This window comes from Acanthochromis polyacanthus, chromosome 9 (genome assembly GCF_021347895.1).
Source record: "Acanthochromis polyacanthus isolate Apoly-LR-REF ecotype Palm Island chromosome 9, KAUST_Apoly_ChrSc, whole genome shotgun sequence".
NCBI classification, from domain to species: domain Eukaryota; kingdom Metazoa; phylum Chordata; class Actinopteri; family Pomacentridae; genus Acanthochromis; species Acanthochromis polyacanthus.
Window position 1 is genome coordinate 36,131,639 of NC_067121.1, and position 18,302 is coordinate 36,149,940.

General features: G+C 40.2%; 2 protein-coding genes across 6 annotated transcripts in view; one reads left to right on the forward strand and one right to left on the reverse strand.

The window, feature by feature from the left end:
- The window catches only part of pappa2 (pappalysin 2), an 84,273-nt gene extending 74,648 nt beyond the window's left edge, over positions 1 to 9,625 (forward strand). Inside the window, exons 26-27 of the mRNA XM_022191660.2 lie at positions 4,606 to 4,704; positions 8,084 to 9,625. Of these exons, the coding sequence (XP_022047352.2) occupies positions 4,606 to 4,704; positions 8,084 to 8,206 (222 nt within the window). The 3' untranslated portion in view covers positions 8,207 to 9,625. The remainder of the gene's footprint in view (positions 1 to 4,605; positions 4,705 to 8,083) is intronic.
- A 1,220-nt stretch (positions 9,626 to 10,845) lies between these two features.
- Positions 10,846 to 18,302, reverse strand: part of astn1 (astrotactin 1) — a 452,360-nt gene continuing 444,903 nt past the window's right edge. For all 5 annotated transcript variants that reach the window (XM_051953294.1, XM_051953293.1, XM_051953292.1 and 2 more), the window contains one exon: positions 10,846 to 13,803. In XM_051953294.1, coding sequence (XP_051809254.1) covers positions 13,566 to 13,803 — 238 coding nt within the window. In that variant the 3' untranslated portion in view covers positions 10,846 to 13,565. The remainder of the gene's footprint in view (positions 13,804 to 18,302) is intronic.

The following is an 18,302-nucleotide window of genomic DNA, read 5'->3' on the forward strand; positions in this document are numbered from 1 at the left end:
TCTACCATCTCCATCAATAAATTGTTAGTAATGTTAAACAAACAGCCTCACTGAAGATTAATCACAGCGATCCTGCCCTCAGATGAATGTGGTTTTAATGTGGCTCATTTTCCTGTCGCTGACAGTGTTGTCATGGTGACGTTAACTGCTGAGAGACAGTAGTTTGTTTTTCCTGCCGAGTTCATGCGTCTACGTTGCGCCACAGAATCTGCTATCAGCTCTTTAATCAAATGTGTCACATTTCATGTCACTATAAGATGAATTTGTCTCAGTCTGAGATCAGTAAGGACCAACTATTTCAGTCGTGTCTGTCTTCAGTTTTGAACTAAGATGTTTGGTGCTGTAATTTGGTATAAGGGGTCACACAGTGTCATTTTCCCCACTAGACTCAAATGTATTATAACTATCTTAACTGTCTTGAACTTGTATGTGTGTTGATAAAATCATATTTTTTGTTATTGCCAAATGTTAAGACTTTGAATGAAAATCAGATGCCTGGGTTTGAGAAATAAGTTTGAGAACCCTGTCCTGACACTATACAAGAATATACAGTTCTTATGACAAAGTCTTTTTCCATGAAAAGATTGGGTTTACAGGTGGTCAGGTGACACATCATGTTTAAACATGGACAGCACTTCAACCATGTGTTTATGTACATCTGAGTCATCTGTTTATTCACAGATTTTATCATAATTTTTAAAACATGTAAACAGAAACCTGGGTTCACTTTGAAGGTTAAGGGATTAAGAGTAACACATGTAACTGAGCTAGATTGGTGAAACCTGAATGCTTGGCCATGTGCATAGTTAACCAGGCGTCTGTGGATGATATAGACCCAGTACAGGTTTATCCCTTTACATTCCTCTACTTCACATTAACTTATATTAAACTTTAAATATGCCAGTATTAGTTCTCGGTACAGACTGACTGCATGTATGAGCTTTTAGAGTCATCTGTACTTCTATACTTTTTGCAACCAGTGTAGACACAGTACAGTTTTGCTTTTAATTAATTCCAAAATATATTTTTTTAAATGTGGATGTCAGTGATTTGGCAGCTACTATGACTCACTTCCCATAATGCCTGGCACACAATGTTTTACAATCCCCACACCAAAGCTACACACACCATCAATACAGACACACATATGCTTCCCCAGAACGCTGCGAACTGTCTTACCAAAAAAAAAAAAAGGGGCAAACCTCACATTCTCCGAAAAACTGTTTTCAAAGTGAGAGACAGACAAGAGGGGTTATCAAGGTCAAGACAGGAAGAGGGGGGGTGACTTGATAAAATGTCTGCTATTAAAAGAATGATACAGATACTTGGTAGGAAGTAGAAACTGAATATATTGCTGCATAACAGGAGTGTGCTCACTAGAATTTATATCTGTGTTTCATAATGTTCTGATGAAGAGCTTGGCATGTGCCGATAACAGCGCATGCTCCTCTTGAAATGGCCAGTGCTGAGAGGTGAAATATTTATGTTCGCAAGGTGTGGGGTTGGCTGCTGCCACTTTGAGCGTCTGTCTCTTTTACACTGATCTGAAAGGAGTTGCTGCATAAAGATAATACGCAAACCAGCTGACCTTTTAATTACCCATGGGGGACCAAGGTGTGCAGCCAACTCTTGCTGCTTTAGTACTCTTCGTGGCTCTGTGCATTTTCTTCTGTGGGTAAGCTATATGCTGCCTGGAGCGGAACGTAAATACTAATTAACCTCAACATGAGCCCTGGCCCTAAAATTAACCTCATGCGGGCAAAGTGTGGGGTCTGCTAAATTTAACAGTATTCAGCGAGGAAAGGCAAGTGTGTAAGATGAAGATAAAACCCAGCAAAAAACGTAAATCTTTACATTTCAAATGAAACTTGCCTGCAGTCTTAGCAAGTCTGTGTTATGCATGACTGCCTTACAAAGGTAATTCAAAGATTTACATACAAGTAGCGATTTGGGTGAAGCATCTGGTGCAATTGCTGTTAGAGTATTTACTCAGAAACAGAACGATTAAATAGATTTATTTATGCCACAGCCATTTAGCTGGGAAAGGCAAGGGGATTCGTCAAGTAGGGAGTCCTTTGAAGTGAAGAGAGAACTGCAGAAATCTTCTCTGCAGCTGCTCTCTCTCCCCCTACACAGGATAGGTAAAAGCCTGGGTCTTTGAAATGTCTCCATCAGCTCATTGGAGAAAGCCAAAAGTATCTTTGGCACTCTGCACTTATTTTCATATTGTTGGCACTTCAGGGAAGCCCTCAAGGTTTAGTGGAAAACATTAAAAAGGCTTTCATCATGATGCATTTCAGAATCTATGTAACTTAAATTCCACGCATTTGCGTGCCACTCCAGAGTTTCTCCAGGAGGACTCCCATGCTGGCCAAGGCATTGCGAAATCTTTGAGGAATTGTCATTAACAAGTATTGTAAGCGACATGAGGAATACCTGAACAGTTATCGCATGACATCTGCCTGTCTACTCTTGTTTAAGTAGAAAGTCAGACAAATGAGAATGTAAATACAAAGCTCTATTACTGAATTTCATTTATTTAACACTTTATGAATGAATGTGCGTATTTGTCACGCTGACCTCCTGGAATACCGAAAGACTCCAAAAGTGGAATCCATTCTTACTTGCGTAGCAAGTCTCAGGCTATTATTCAGTTTGCTGGATATAATGTTTCAATCACTTGTGCCATAACGTTATTCAGATTTAAAACAAATTACATTACACCTTCCAAAGTGATTGCCATTGCAAACATCAGGCCTCACAGCCATTACTGGCCCTACCAGACTCTAATATGGGTTATGTGATGTTAGGCCACTCTTCAGAAAAGATTCAGACTATTATAAAGACCAGCACACCCAACTGTTAAAGCTAACACTCCATTAGCTGATCAGTTCTTGACAATTTCTGCATCTTCACTCAATAGGAGACCAACATGTCCATTGATGTTTACACAACCTGTATCTACTGATAATGACTCGATATCACGACCCATTAAGGCAGAGATAGGGTGTTGACAAGATTAACCCCTTAGCCTTGTCCTTTTTACACTCTTCAGAGCAAATCTGGGTCAGTCAATAATGGATAATCTACAGAATAATGGATTTTAATTGAAGACAAGACAAGACTATTTGTGGGTGACATTTTGCTCTTTCTACGAAACCCAATAAACTTGATGTAATTTCACACCAACTGCTGATTCACAGAGTTTACTTTAAATGGTTTGGTAATGAATGTGTAGAAGTTTAGATTGCATAAATTCTCTCCAAAATATATGAAAGTAACAGTGGTTGTGATACTAAGACGGATAAAGCAGACCCTTACCGATCGACCGTATTACCACTAGATGCCAAACCAAACTGAAACTGTAAAAAATGAATTTACCCCCCAGTTCCTGTATAGATTTCAGTCACTTTGTGTGGCAGGTCAACATAAAAAAAAAAAACCCTCAGTGAATGAAATATGAAGACCTCAAGAGTTATGTGGAACAGCATGAGTCCCCAGATAAAAGTACAAGACTTTATGACTATCTAAAGATAAGCAAAGTATTTAATCCCACAAAACTAGAACTACTGATGTGCTGGTACAGTTAATACTCCTGAGCCAGAACTGAATTCAGTTCAAAATACCTCTACAGTCTATTAATTATTCATCCACACCAAGATCCTGATCTGGGTAAGTCAAGATAATGCATCAAGGTAGCCCCTATGGTATACAAAAGGTCTCACCTGAGAAATATGCAAAGCACTGAAATAGGTAGCATGATTCCAAGTTTAAACCAAGTGATCGAGATATTGAGCTAAAAGGAGCAACAGTAAAGGTTTGGAGTCTTTTGTTTACTATCAGTGTCAGGCAGAAATGGATCTGAGGATGATTGTGATGATATTTGGAAAGGCTAAGACTACCAAATCGAGATCCTTGTAAGAGGAAGAACTGGAAGAACATAATATGAAGCCATTTTCATATACAACATTTGGTCTCTCCCTTTAATTCTCCTATTCTAGAAAGAGATTGTTAAAGAAATAAGAAGCATCTTTAAAATCAAAGCTGTTTTTTCTTTTGTCTCATTATACCTGAACTACAAATGGGCAACATACTACATGAAGTCCTGGTATCCTATGTGCCTATGGGATGCAACCTATTGTATTAAACAGCAAAGCTCTGTTCTGTACCATTATGTGGTAACCACAGGTTAAAAGAGAAGCTATGTTCATCTTCTGATTGTTTTTCTTTACGTTCTCCATCAATGATCGGTGTTGCAGCCACCAGCTTGTTCAGTGGGCAGAAGTTGATCCCTCTCATTGGCCACTCTGTTTCGTAAGCTTTGTTAGAGACCCAACAACAAATTTTCTGGTACCACTGAATATACAATTTGACTTGAATTATTCCGCATGAGTGTTTGTTTTGATTTGTTTTACTGACATGTTGTTCCAAACAACCTAATTGCGTGACAATGCGGGTCCCTTACTGAAAATCTGTTTTCTGGGAAGATGCTGAGTCACTTTTTTGTGCCCTTCCCGGCCTTTCATGCTGTGTGAGGTAACATTATCATTTGGGGGAAGAATTACTTTCCTGAACCATAAACCTGTGTCTTGTTTTGTAAACTAGCCTTTTGGAGCGGACGGCTGGTGCGACACCATCAACAACAGGGCCTACTGCCAGTATGATGGAGGAGACTGCTGCCCGTCCACACTCTCCACCAGAAAGGTACACAAACAGACATTTCCAGCGCTACACCTCCCATCTGCCCTATTTACACTCAAAAAGAAACACCGATTTCTAGTGCTTCAATACCATCCGGTTTGTTTTGTTCTTGTTTTTTTTTTCTTTTTACAATAAAACTAAATTCTCAGTTCAAATTAAACCAACTTACAATTTCAGTCCACTTCATTGAAAAAGTGGCAAAGTGTTATTTGGCTCACATCTCGCAATCAAGCTTTGAGCTCAGACGCTGAACCTGGATTCAAAGCCAGATTCTTCCTGTTTACAGTAGTAGAAATCTGTCTCTCTTGGCATGAGCGCTGTGCCGCTAAGCAGGAGACTTCTGCTAAGCAAACAAACACTGATCCCTGCTACTTTCCCCTCTCTCCTGTTAACGGCTGCACCTATTTAGTCTCCCTCATCTGTACTTAAAACAACAGAGGAGACTTGTGCCCTCTAACTTTTCCATTCAGATTGTAAACAAGCAGGTTTTCATCACCCGATGCTGCTGTACACTTTCTCACCTTCACATTGGGCCGTTGCTCCACTGCAGTGTTTGGGACATCAGAGCACGACATAGTACAGCAGATGCGCATTAAAATCCCACTGTGTTACTTTGGTGGTGTCCCTGTATAGGATCTTAATTGAAAGCATTGAAAAACATTTTTGTTTTTCACTCAGGCTGAATCAACTGGAGGAATACGTTGGATGTCTTTGTGTTCATCCATCTTAACATGCTCTCCCCAGTGACAGCTTGTTCGTGCTCACTACAAGATGCAAACGTATCGCATTACGCTAATTGCTCTAAATGATTGCTGTATATATTGGGTGGCTAAGAGGAATGGTATGAATAATAATGAGCAAACCCAGGTCAGCCAGTGGTGGAAACCCGGCCACTCATTCCTTCAACTGCTTCTATGTAAACACATCTTTTTTTCCTATTTTTCTGTGCTTTCATGCGAACTTCTCTCCCATGTAGACATTTGGGAAGTCGCCTCCTACCCCCAACTTCATCCCTCCCTTCTTTGCAATATACCCTATTTGGCTACTGTACAGCCACATATTCATGACACTCATTCAGGGGGCCCTGCCTATTAATTCCAATGGCCTACAGTTGGCTGAGCCTCCGCTGTCTCCTTCATGTCCGCAGCACGCCATGACTCACTGGCAGCTCCTTCTTAAATAGAGAAGGAGTTCAGCGAGTCTGTAGCTGCCGTCATAATAAATGAGCTGCCAGACTGCCACTAACTGCTCTTTTACTGGGGAAGGGGGAGGTGAAGGGTATAAGTGTGGGAGCAGCGAGGTGTCTGACGGTCTGCGGTTTGCTCGGCCACTGTAAAACAGCAGCCACGGCGAGCGGGGGCCGTTCGGAGGAAGTGAACTAAACCACCCTGAGAGTCAGCATCCTGACTGCCACCGCGGCTCCAGCAGGGCCATGGAGGGGGTATAATGAATGATTAGTGGGTTTGTTTACAGAACTCTCTGTTTCTGCACGGCTCGACTTATGCAGGTGTAGGAAATTACAGGTTTTTAACACACCGTGACCCACATCACATATTTTCTGTGCTGCCACACAAGAAAAAAAAGGCCGTAATTTCTCATGCCAATTTGCCTCAGTTCCAGTGTTTATTAATCATAAACACACACAGATGATGATGAGGTGAGCCGAAGTTTTACCTTCTTCTGCGCCTAACATGGCCGTGACTTTACAGATCCAGCAGGATAACTCACCCGCATCTGAACTACATCAAATATTTGAATCCATATTCATATCTATTAGTGTCTGGATCGGTCCGATGGGGCCAGCTGCCTCCTTTTTATGGAGCTCAGGCAGTATTGGTTTTATTTACAGGGGTAGTTGCAGCGATGACAAGGTGGGAGGGATACACGAAAGATGATTCAGGTGGGATTCAGTCATTGGCCAACAGGGAAAAGCTCCAGAAGAAAAGTTCTGTGCTGATGCACCATCTATGGAAACACACAATTTCCTTTTGATTTGTTAACTGGAGTCTGTGTTGTAGTCCGACAATGGGGCCAAAGTGTAAGAGCAGCAAAGACACAACAGAAGGAAAGACAAAGAGGCCAGACTTGTTGTGATTGAATTCATCACTTTGAAACTTGTTCGTCACTTGAATTCTGAACTGTTGCAGTAAACATTGGGAGCCAACTCTCGAACAGTCAGAAACAGCCAGAGGACTTGGCTTTTGTTCCTGTGGATGAAGCAAAAAAACAAGCCTGTTCTCTCCTTCCAACGGTTGTTAGAAGACATCAGACGTGGAGTATTCCTCAGGCTGCTCTGCCTGCATCAATGAATCAAGATGAAGCTGTTAGGGAAGCATTTAATGGCCGCGCCAATTCATCTTAAATGGGACTGCTGGCATTTTCAGAGGGAGCTGGGCCTTCAGCAGCTCGTTGGGAGCATTCAGTGAAACCATTACCCTGCCATCAGCACCGTCTCCCTCCAAAAGAGGGTGCAATCAGCAGTGAAGGCCGACGAGCTGCTACCTCCCACTCTCCTTCTCGCCTTGCTTGCCGTCATCCTTATTTTCTTTCTCTGCCTCCCACTCTGCTTTCTCCCTCTCCCCTTTTTCTTTCTCTCAATCTTCCTCTCACTCCTTCTCTCCAGGAGCGAATGTTTACATTTCTTGCAACAGACTGCTTCGCGGGGCACCAGAGTTTATTTTGCAACCTGTGGTGATGGCTCGCTTCCTAGACAAGAGCTGGCAGCCTCTTGTTGTTGATTCTTAACATGTGTTCATCCGTTCACCTCCACGGCGGTGCGTTCCTCCCTCCCGTTTCCCCCCCTGAAGACCCTGAAGGTTTTTCTCGCCATTCAAAGGCCACGTTGAACCATTTGACATGCGCTTTATCGGCCTCCTGGGGGGGCCGTTTGAGAAACTGTGAGGAAATGCGGGGAGTACTTAGCTTTCAGCACAAACACAATGCCGCTAGGTCAGTTAAAGCAAATTTATTTTTTATTGTCTGTTTTTGCCATTCAAAGTCGTGCTCTCTGCTACAGTTGAAATGTAACAGCCCTGTTGGGAAGCCTTCTTACCGACTCGGCTTTTCGCTGAAAGTCTCCATGTAATGTCTCCTTTTTATCCCACTGCTTTTCATAATTCTGTTCGATGCTTTGGTTCCACTGACTTGCAATGGAAAAGGCTTAAGATTTAATCTAATTTCATGAACAACCGGTCTTAAACAAGAAAACCATACTAATGGAATGTGTGTTCTCTTGGTTTAGTCATCCATCAAAAATGACATCCGCACCACACAGGCCTGAAAAGTCACATCTTGTGCTTTTCTTTGAATCCAGCCACAGATTGAAAGATCTATAGTGGGTCTGGGGAGCCAAGCACTGAATGTTGTGTTTATTTACTGACAGGTCATTCAGTTTGGGGCAGACTGCAATCAGGATGAGTGCACTTGCCGTGATCCGGACGCCGAGGAGAACAAGAGCAAAGCCAAACACTCAGGAGGAGGAGGAGCTGGAGGAGGAATGCAGTAAGATGGAGGGATGAAAGAAACTGAACTTGTGTTAAACAGAGTCAAACCACAGAACATACACCACAACAAACAAACAAAAAAAAAATCTGATTTTCAACATTTTGCAATGCAAAGAATGCGATTGAAGTCGGACTTCATACAATAAAAGGCGGGTTTTATTTCATCATAAGAGATTTTACTGTTAAATCGCATCAAATATGAGTCATGTCAGTTTAAAACTTTAATTCCCCTGTCAAATCCAGCCAAATAGGATCCGCACATGGATATAATGTTTTGTTTCCCTGTTAAGAAGTTAAAGGTTATCTTCATTGTTGGACCAAAAATTATATTTAGGAAATTGGAGTCCAACTGTAAAACAACTGAGGTATAGTTCAAGTGGGGTTAAACCGTTTATCCTCTTGTCTACAAATCAAGGCATCATAATTGGATCAAATCACGATTGTAAATGGACTCTTGTACTTTTCTGGACTTGATTAGTCTCGGGACAGAGAAACCAAAAGAACTGGCTCTGCCTGAAAACTGTCCAGTGCATGAAAAATCCTCACGCGAAGGGCTACTGAGGAAAAATATTAGCACTACCATATTTAGATAATAGTGAGGCACACAATGGCTAATGTTTCTCTCTGTCATAACGGATGTTAAATAAGATTTTTAAAGTCACTTGACGACTACTCAAACCCAGATAAGGACTAGTCAACCTCAGTCAAGGTCAGGTGACCAAAGGTAAAGACACACGACCTCAAAAGAAACAAAACTAACTAATCTCCTCTATGACAGACCAAACAAATGCTCCCAAAGACTGACATAAATTAAAATCTTCATCCTTCGACAAGCAGTTGTGTCTGACATGTAGCTGTTAGGAATGTAAGAGGATACATATCTGTAAAGACTAACACGTATAGATAATATATTTGGATCACCTAACATATCTACTAGATCACTTATTAGTCACACAGGTCAATACTCTATTTATATCACAAACCAAATAGTACCAACATGTATCTGTACCATACAGCATATGCACAGGGCTTCCCAAAAAAGCAGCACAAAAAACACAAAAATATTATAAATAATTACACCTAAATCTAAATGGAAGGTCAAATATTGAATGTACAGTGAGAGTATTGGGTCAGAATGGGTGTCATAAATTATAGCTAAAACAATTCCACTGAAACAAATCTGCACATAAAGCTTGGAGGGGAAGAATGATCACACATTTGGGAAACCTGGACATATATTCACTCTGCACAGACTTCTGCTTGCATGTGTGTACGTGAGGAAGGTTCTGGAGTTCATTAACCAGAAATCATGAAGTACCCCATCACAATATTGTATCTATAAAAGTATAATCATGTCCTTTGTGATATTTTACAGTACTTTATAATCTATGAAATAAATAGCAACTTTATATCGACCCTAACATTGTGCCTGTTGATTTGATTTATGTTCATTCACAGCAGACGTGCCTTTTGTGGGTTTCTTTGCATGGAAATTGTATCTTAAATAAATCAGTACAGGCACACTGACACAAACGCACACGTGCAAATGCAGATGATGTTTTCATCAGCTCAGAGCACATTACATAGACTCATATTTATTTTCTGGACACTTCTACGAATGTTTGCCTAAACCTACTGTTGTTTACTGTTGCAGAAACACACACTACAGACTTACATTGCGCATACTGGAAGTGCAGCAGGTGTTTACTACCTTGAAAACAGACAAAGCTGTAGCTCTAAAGGACTTAATGTGCCGTCTTGGACAAACAGTCGTAACAAACGAATGGTGGAGCTGAATTTGTATTTAAACGTACTCTGCTTTATCACCTGTTTTCCTCTCAGTGGGACTATAAATTATAACATTAAAATCATGCTCTGTTGGGGTAGATGTAAAACAAGTAATTGGAACCATACATTCGTTTAAAGAATGTTGACTGAGGGAGCAGTAGGGTCTTATATGAAATATTTAACATGTTAAAATGACAACTTTGTACAGACCGCATTTTGCGTAACAGTGCAACATGACTAGCACTAACCAATTCTAGCACCTACAATTGAACAAAGTCTCACAATGATCAAAGAAATTTGTGTTCTGTGACACAAATTTGATTGAAAAGAGGACGACTATTGCCCAGTTTTCAACTAGAAATCGACACTGAAATCCTATTAGGCGTTCACCGGGTCGCCAAATGAGTTGATAACTACTGTCATGCCACCACTTAGTGTGATTGTTGCTGTTGGGCTAGGTGAAGTCAGGCAATGAAAAGATATCCAGTGTATGTTGAACTTGCTTTGCACTTATTGATGCTCTGGTATCTGATGTTTAGACTCGTTCAGGCTCTTTCCATTTCATTATAGCTCTGAGAGCTACAGACACCAGAATCTGCTGCAGTATTTTGCTTGACATGGTTTGACTTCATGTGTGAAATGCCAGGCCAGGATTTATCCCAGACAACATTTTCCTTCTCTGCTCAATTGTCTATATCCTTGTCACAGACATAGACATTAGCTCGGTCCGTACTGTTGGCTGACGTCTACGCGAACCCTCGTTTTCAAAATTCCAAAACAATCCACATTTTCAACAAGCATTAGACTTAAAAGCCTCTTTAGTACACCCCGAGAAATGTCTGTACGGCCACACTTTATAATATATTCTTTATTGTTCCTGGAAGTAGCAAAGATCAAAGTGAAAAAAGTTGAGTTTATGATGGCACATACAGCAGAGACAGTATATCATGCAGATAGTATTTCATATTTCTCAAAGGTCAAATGGGTCTCTATCTGGTTGCCTTGTTCTTTTTTTGTCTTCGAGTTAATTTAACGACAAAAGTTCAGTCAAATTCCAGCTAGTAGTGTGTAGCATCTTTAGATCAAAATCAGATCAAAGCCTGGAATCAGTGCATTCATCTGCAAAGACTAAGATACACAGCAGATATTACAGTACAATATTGTATCTACTAAAGCACACGTAAATGTTGTAAAATATCACCTGTTGTACATTTATATACAGAAGTGAAACACTATACTGTGCTCTAATGTGATGCATTTATGAAATACTTTGCTGCCTATACAAAAATCTACAAGCGTCCATTTTAGTATTCACATATGAGATTTGTTAAAAATTAACAGCTAATGTACATTTGCATTTCTGTGACATCAATCTCCAACATGGCCACTGCACACGGCTAAAAGAACATATAATATTAACACAAATTAAGTTGAGTAAAAGTAAAAATACGCTCACAGTAAACACACTGGATTAGTGGACATTTTCAAAAAGGTCTTTTTAAACACATGTAATTCTATGAACATACAGAGATGCAGCTGAAAACATTGAATTAAATTACAATTTCAATACAGAATTATCACTTGTAAAGCATTCATTAGTTAGATTTGATGTTTTGAATTAGTTGAGAACTTTAAAATGATTTAAAAAATACTGCTTTTGGCAGGTTATTTAGTATAACTCCTTTAGAACAGCTTCATATCTATATGCAATCAACACTACATTCAGCAGGTTACTCACTAAAACCTTATGATAATGCTATGTACAAGTTTCCATTTGAACATCTAAACTACTAAAATAATTCTCATCAGACCACCCTGTCATCTACATAGTTCTACCTTTCTTTATTTTACTTTCCTAGTAAAGCTCCATCTGCTTACAGTACATGCTACCTCTTCTTTTGTATAGAAACACATAGAACTTTGTTAAATACTGGCTTTTTTCCCCTCCTCCAATGTCGCTACACGGCAATTCCTTCAGTATGTTGCTCTGCATAAGCTTCTCAACATGTTCAAATGACAAAAGAATAACCAGGTCTCTTTGATCAAGAGTCACCCTTCATTGAAAATATGTACAAGGAGAAGTCAGTTAAAAGCCAAGCGTCTCGATGAATAAGCAACGACGCAACCAACGCCAGGACTGTTCACAGATACTTGATGTCGAGCCCGAGTGCTCACCTGCTGGGTGTGCTGAAGTTATTCATAATAAATGCAGCAAGCATCGAAGCAATGAACCAGTAAAATATTTATATATAGCAGTGGCTGGAATGTGCCAGTGAAACCGAAGCTACAATGAGTTTTAACTGGAAAATCTTTATAGGATGCAGAATCTCCTGAGTCCATATCTCATGTACACTTTACAAGAAACTGACTTTAGGTTGTAAATCAGGCTTAAAAAACAACTAACTGCATCCAGGCTGCCTACAGCCACCACCACTGGCTACTCTTTAGCCTGTTGTTCCACATCAGGAGGTGCCTTACGTCACATCTCACCAAAACATCTGAAGATATGACCAAGTTTGGATTTAAACAGACACAAAGGAGCTGATGTTTGACATCTGTGTCCTAGATCTGACCTTTTAGTATCTGACTGAATATGTCAAACCCATACGAAATCAACTTTTCCTGTCTGGATGACAATGCAGATTCAAAATTTTGTGAGCAAACGAAAAATGAATGTAAAATGGAGATTGTCAAGTCCAACAAAAAAGTTAAGTAAAATTAATTACATGTTTAGTTCCATGTTCATGTCATTAGCAATGACAGAACAAAACTGTGTTAAACCATTTATTAATGTTTTTCTCCCAATCATGTTATTTTTCATTGTTAAATTGATGAATAAAGTTATAAAATTAGCATAAAATTGGAGACATATTCTGTTGAGGGTCAGAGGTGTGTTCCAAATGGTGCTTAGAGTTTTCAAAAACATATTCATATACCATCGAAAAATGCTGATTTTGTATCTATGTTGGGATTCCAAACTTTAGAGGCCCATCCATTCCTGCTTTGCAATGTTTCACACAAAACACAGATTCATAATATTAACATTTAGACACATCAGTCTTTAATTGAATGAAAACTTAGTCTTGAATCCAAAGTAAACCGATTTGTTTTCATGCCTGCAGCTGCTTCACGTACTACTGCTTTGGTCCGGACTTTACATCAAAGAAAATATTTATCATTATATAGCAGCCTTATACAAGAATGACCAGTGAGACCTGATCAGTCATGAGGGAAAGACATTTTTAATGTGAAGCTTGTATCAAGATTGGATTCATTTTAACTCATCATTGCCAGAGAGGAATGGACTTCAACTGCTCAGACAGCTCCAGTCTAATGGAGGTCAAGGCTTCAGAAACCACCAGCAACCACAGAACATAAAATAGATTTACTTCTGGTGCCAGAAAAGCTAAACAAAGTAAATGTCATTTCGAATAATGTGTGGCATTTGTGTATGAGACCATAAATGCATGTAAGTTGGAGAAAAACATGTAAAACCTGCATTTTGTTTTGTTATTTGTTTGATCTGACAAATCTCTCACACTCCTGTGCACATCCCAACTAAAATCTAAACCCTTAGAGCTCCTTGGGCTCGCCGTAGTCGTTATACATGACAGCGAGCGTCTGCTCGTCACAGGCCTTGTGTACGTCTTGACCCATGTCTGACCAGTTCAGCCCAAAGGCCTTGGTGTCGGTGTAACGGCAGGACAGGAACTTGAGGGACATCCTGCGAAGGCCGATCTTTGGCTCCTGAAGGAGACCCTTACACCATGGAGACAGTTCCTCGAGCTGGGAGAGGATGAGGCCGGCCTTCCTGTTGGGACAAATGAGATAGAGGATTGAAGCGTGTTTTTGCATGACCTTGACACCTTGATGACATCTACAACTTATTGGAGAGAGCAAAAACCAAACACAAAACCAAATCACATATCTGAGTATAAGAGGTAGACATTTATTCAGTTGTAATTTGCCAGTTAGCAGCTGGACAATGCAGTGAACTGTGGGAAACACTTCCTTCTGAACAGCTACAGTTATTGATAGTCTCAGTGTTAAAAGTCTGACTTATCGGATGTAGAATTCAGGTATAAGTCTGCCACTGGCCATACATTTCACATGAGTTTCTCTTCTGCATTTTCAAAATAAATACTAGAAATGACAATAACCTCCTCTGACAGCAGCGTACCTCACTGAACATTTCAAGTTTTACTTTAGTGTAATACTGCAGTCCAGTGAATTATTGATTTCACTGGAAGTGGTTGGTTTTCTGCATGTAAATGTTCCACTAAAACTATTCTCCTGTTGAGTGAACACCACCAGTGCCCAAGGTGATTATGATTGACTTAATGAAATACAAAAACATCAGAGCTTTTCACTCGCTTATACCTGAATGATGACGAGGTGCAGCCAAACCATTCTACACCACTATGCCAGCGTTAGAGAATGGTCTGACTATGTGAGACTAAAGTGTTGACGCACAACAGCCACAAGACACATTTGACTGTCTGCAGTCCATTAATCACACTGTGCCTCTGCTGTTGCTTTAGAGTGACACTGCAGAATGACAGAACCTAAAACCATCATATCCATTGCTTCCTCTTGTCTGAAGCAACTCGCAGGGTAAGGTGCACAGTTACTGACACATTCCAACTTCGACCCAAAGCACACAAGTGGCTGCTGAAGGTCTGGGTAAGGAATGATGACAGCGAAACAGTGGAAAAATGAATGAATTAAGAAATGACTGGCCATGGCAAGTGAAGACATGGTCCTGTGGCAGAAAAAATGGGCTAATGGACAGTTCTGATGGCTTGGAGAGACAGAGGAGAGACTGTGAAATGCTCAAAGGTTTCGTTTGGCCAAACCAGGCCATCTGAAAAATCATCTCCACTAGTAACACGATGCACATAAACACATCTCATAGGGACACTGAGTGCAATAAATTACCATTAAGCCTGATGCAGCGTGTTTGGCCGTTGTAGTGAAACCTTGTCAAGTGTTTGCCTAAAGTCAGAAAATGGCAGTGGGAGAAGATTTCATTCATTCCAGACACAGTTTCTCCTCATTCTTCAGCCAAACCAGCACTTCTACAGCACGGTGTCCCCATTCTGCCAAGCCACAAGTCTGCTGGACGGATCACAGTCACCAGAGCCACAACACCGAGCTGATGAACTGATGACACATCTGAGCACCCAGACTACACAGTCACTATGTATCAGTTCAATGAAATTAATGATCATACTGACGGAATGAGCAAAGAGCATTAGTTCACTTCTGAATGTTTTTACATGTCCGTACCTCCAACTGTCTTTTCAAACTGTGCAGACGAACACAAAAACACATTTCCTGCTAATCATCACTCACCTCGTTGTTGTGGAGAAGATGTGTTGCTGCTGTGATGATGATGATGATGACGATGATGATGATGTCATGCATGCAGGGATGGATGGGGATGGAAAAATAAAAATGATGACAAAGGCGACACTGAAATAAAAGGGAGACGATGGTGGAGGAAATAATGAAGCTGATGGTCGTCAGTGGTGACAAGAACAATGAAGATAAAGGAAAAGCTGGTGATGCTACATGTATGGTACTATAATGACATTCAAAACCAGTTATGTCTTAAAGAATGAGTTTGACAAAACATGCAAAAAGGCTGGTATTTAAATTAATTCTTGGACTCAAAGAAGCAAATAAGATCAAAAGCTCCAGAACAGCCACTATTTGAACCTTATTGAAGACCGTTTTCCTCAGAGGTTGCATTCAAGATCAAGAATGAGCTTAGAACTCAAGCTCTCGGTTCTAAGAGCGCATCTCTTTCTGCAATGACAACCGAGCCAGCTTCATATGCTGATAAAGCTGATGCATACCAACTAGAAGATGAATTATTCATTCCATAAAGATGCTAAAATGCACTAAAATAGACCAAATTGCAGACAGTGGCACACATGCAAACACTTCACTCTGCACTGGCTGAGTACAAGCAGCTATGTTCACATGTGAAGGTGGCATTTATACTTTATTCTGGACTGCAACCTCAGAAATATGACCTGATAACGCAGTTAGACACAATGCACACACAAACAACCTCTGACGGGTGAAGTGGAAATCAGAATTGGGTGACATTATAAATATGTCCTATTGGCCAGCTCTGTGTGGGAAAGCAGGAGCCTTTAAGCCATTAAGGGGCACCATGACAATGCATTCTGTGATGCTTAGTGACCTCAATCTTGAATCATAAGAATAATGTTCTCAGTGATGTACATAACAGAAGTCTTTGTTGCCTGTATTATGTGTCTGTAGCTTCAAACAGTAGTACCAGCACAGGACAAATGTGCAGTGTGCTCAATTTAAGTAATAAATCAAGAAATGATTAATTGCTACTGCTGCATTAAACAAAAAATGTATTCAAACTATTGGGTGACAGCAGATGCAAACAAAGAATCTGGTTAAGATTTGCAACGATACCAATCAGTTCAAAATTGGACATCCCTACTCACCACAGGAGCTGGCAGACCAGCGGTGTGTTAGGAGCAGGTGGTTTTAATGTTGTGGCTGATCAGTGTATATTTGAACTTCACCTCTTTTAGATGCCGTTTATGCAGATCTGAGCTTTCTGTCTGCGTCAATCTTAACACGATGGAGGCAAATTGAATTTAGTTTTATGTGCTCAAAAAATGAAAAAAAAATCCATTTTATTGCCACTGTTAGTTTAGATAACCCACAGACCTCACTGTCAACAGTTTTTATATGAACTGCTATTTAGCAAACAAACAGCGGTACATGCCAGGGGTTCTTCTGCTCAACCACAGCCTCTGTAGCAATATGTGATCATTACAGAGTAATAGTAAAATGTTGTGCAACCGTAACAGAAGCAGACAAGAGTTATAGAGCAAACATACTTTTTAATGTCAGTTGTACCGCTGGGCAGATCGAATTTCCGCCATCAGGAGCTACTGATCATACTGATCATTCTTTGGTTTCACTCTGGAGGTAAAAATATGATTTTTAGATTCTGTCAAACGTCCAAAACAAAGTCTGCACCAAGATAAACAAAACTCAACGGTTGTCCATAGCAGAGCAAAAATTAGAATCCTTCAACAGCCAGTCGTGTAAGAGAACTCAATTAACTAAGTCTTACAGTTTAGCTCCAGTTGGACGGTAGAAGAATGTATCACTTTCTGTCACTGTTTATGTTCCCTTCACCAACTTAACTGTTCTTCGCTGCATTTGTGAACAATATTTTTCTAAAGCATGAGCGATAACATCTGCATGTCGCTGAGTGAACTTCTTGTGGCTGAACCAGAGTAAACAGACAAAGAGAATACTGATGCTAGACCTGCAGACACACACACACACACACACACACACACACACACACACACACACACACGTACGTGCATGAACAAACAAGTATGCACACGCACTGAGTTACACAGGCAAGAAAACTTATCAATATTTAGTATATACTATATATCTGGTGACAATTATTGTTTTCTCGTTCTCTCAATCTCGCCACAGTTCTTCATAAACCTATACAGGCATCCGGCTGTGTTACATCCCCTTGCTGAGCTTAAACAGTGTGTATGTTAAAAGGAGATAGTGAAGGCCATGGAGAAGTAATCACTGAAAAAGCAGCAGCTCATAATTCAATAAGTGGCACACGGTCCAGTTTGGATCGATGTATAGTTTGATCTGGATCCGAACTTTGGCCTGGGATAAAACCAGCCATTAGACGTAAGCAAGAAAAGATGTTTTATATTTGTACCTTGTGTGTTCCAGTCTCTGTGGCAAACTAATATCCGCTTGTCAGACTCCTGTTCAAATGATAAGCCACAAGTGTTTTTTTCCTCACTTTTGATTTTGCTGATAAGCTGCAATTTTTGAACTAACACGCTCTAATAACAGAGACACTGTGGCCTGTGGATTCTACTACATTTCATCTCCTGTCTGACACCACATTAAGTGCCGCTCTGTAAACATATAGCACATCACCATATTTCCTAGTATGCGCTCGTGTTATTTCTGGAAAATGAGCACACTCTTCAAATGGGCAAAACAACTTCAGTCAAACATATTTCTGTGTTATTGTTGGCATTCCTGCCTAATTTGCAAATCAGAGATACATGAGAAGCGACATCCTCTATGCAGTTGTCTGGCTAATATAAGTACTTTGCATATATTATTGAATTGTTTTTGGAATCACGCTGTATTTTTAATGTCACATGAACATAGGGACACCCAGCAGGACAACATCCCTTTTGCAAATACATGTTGACAGAGCCATAACAACAACTTTAACAGCGTTGGTTATGTTTT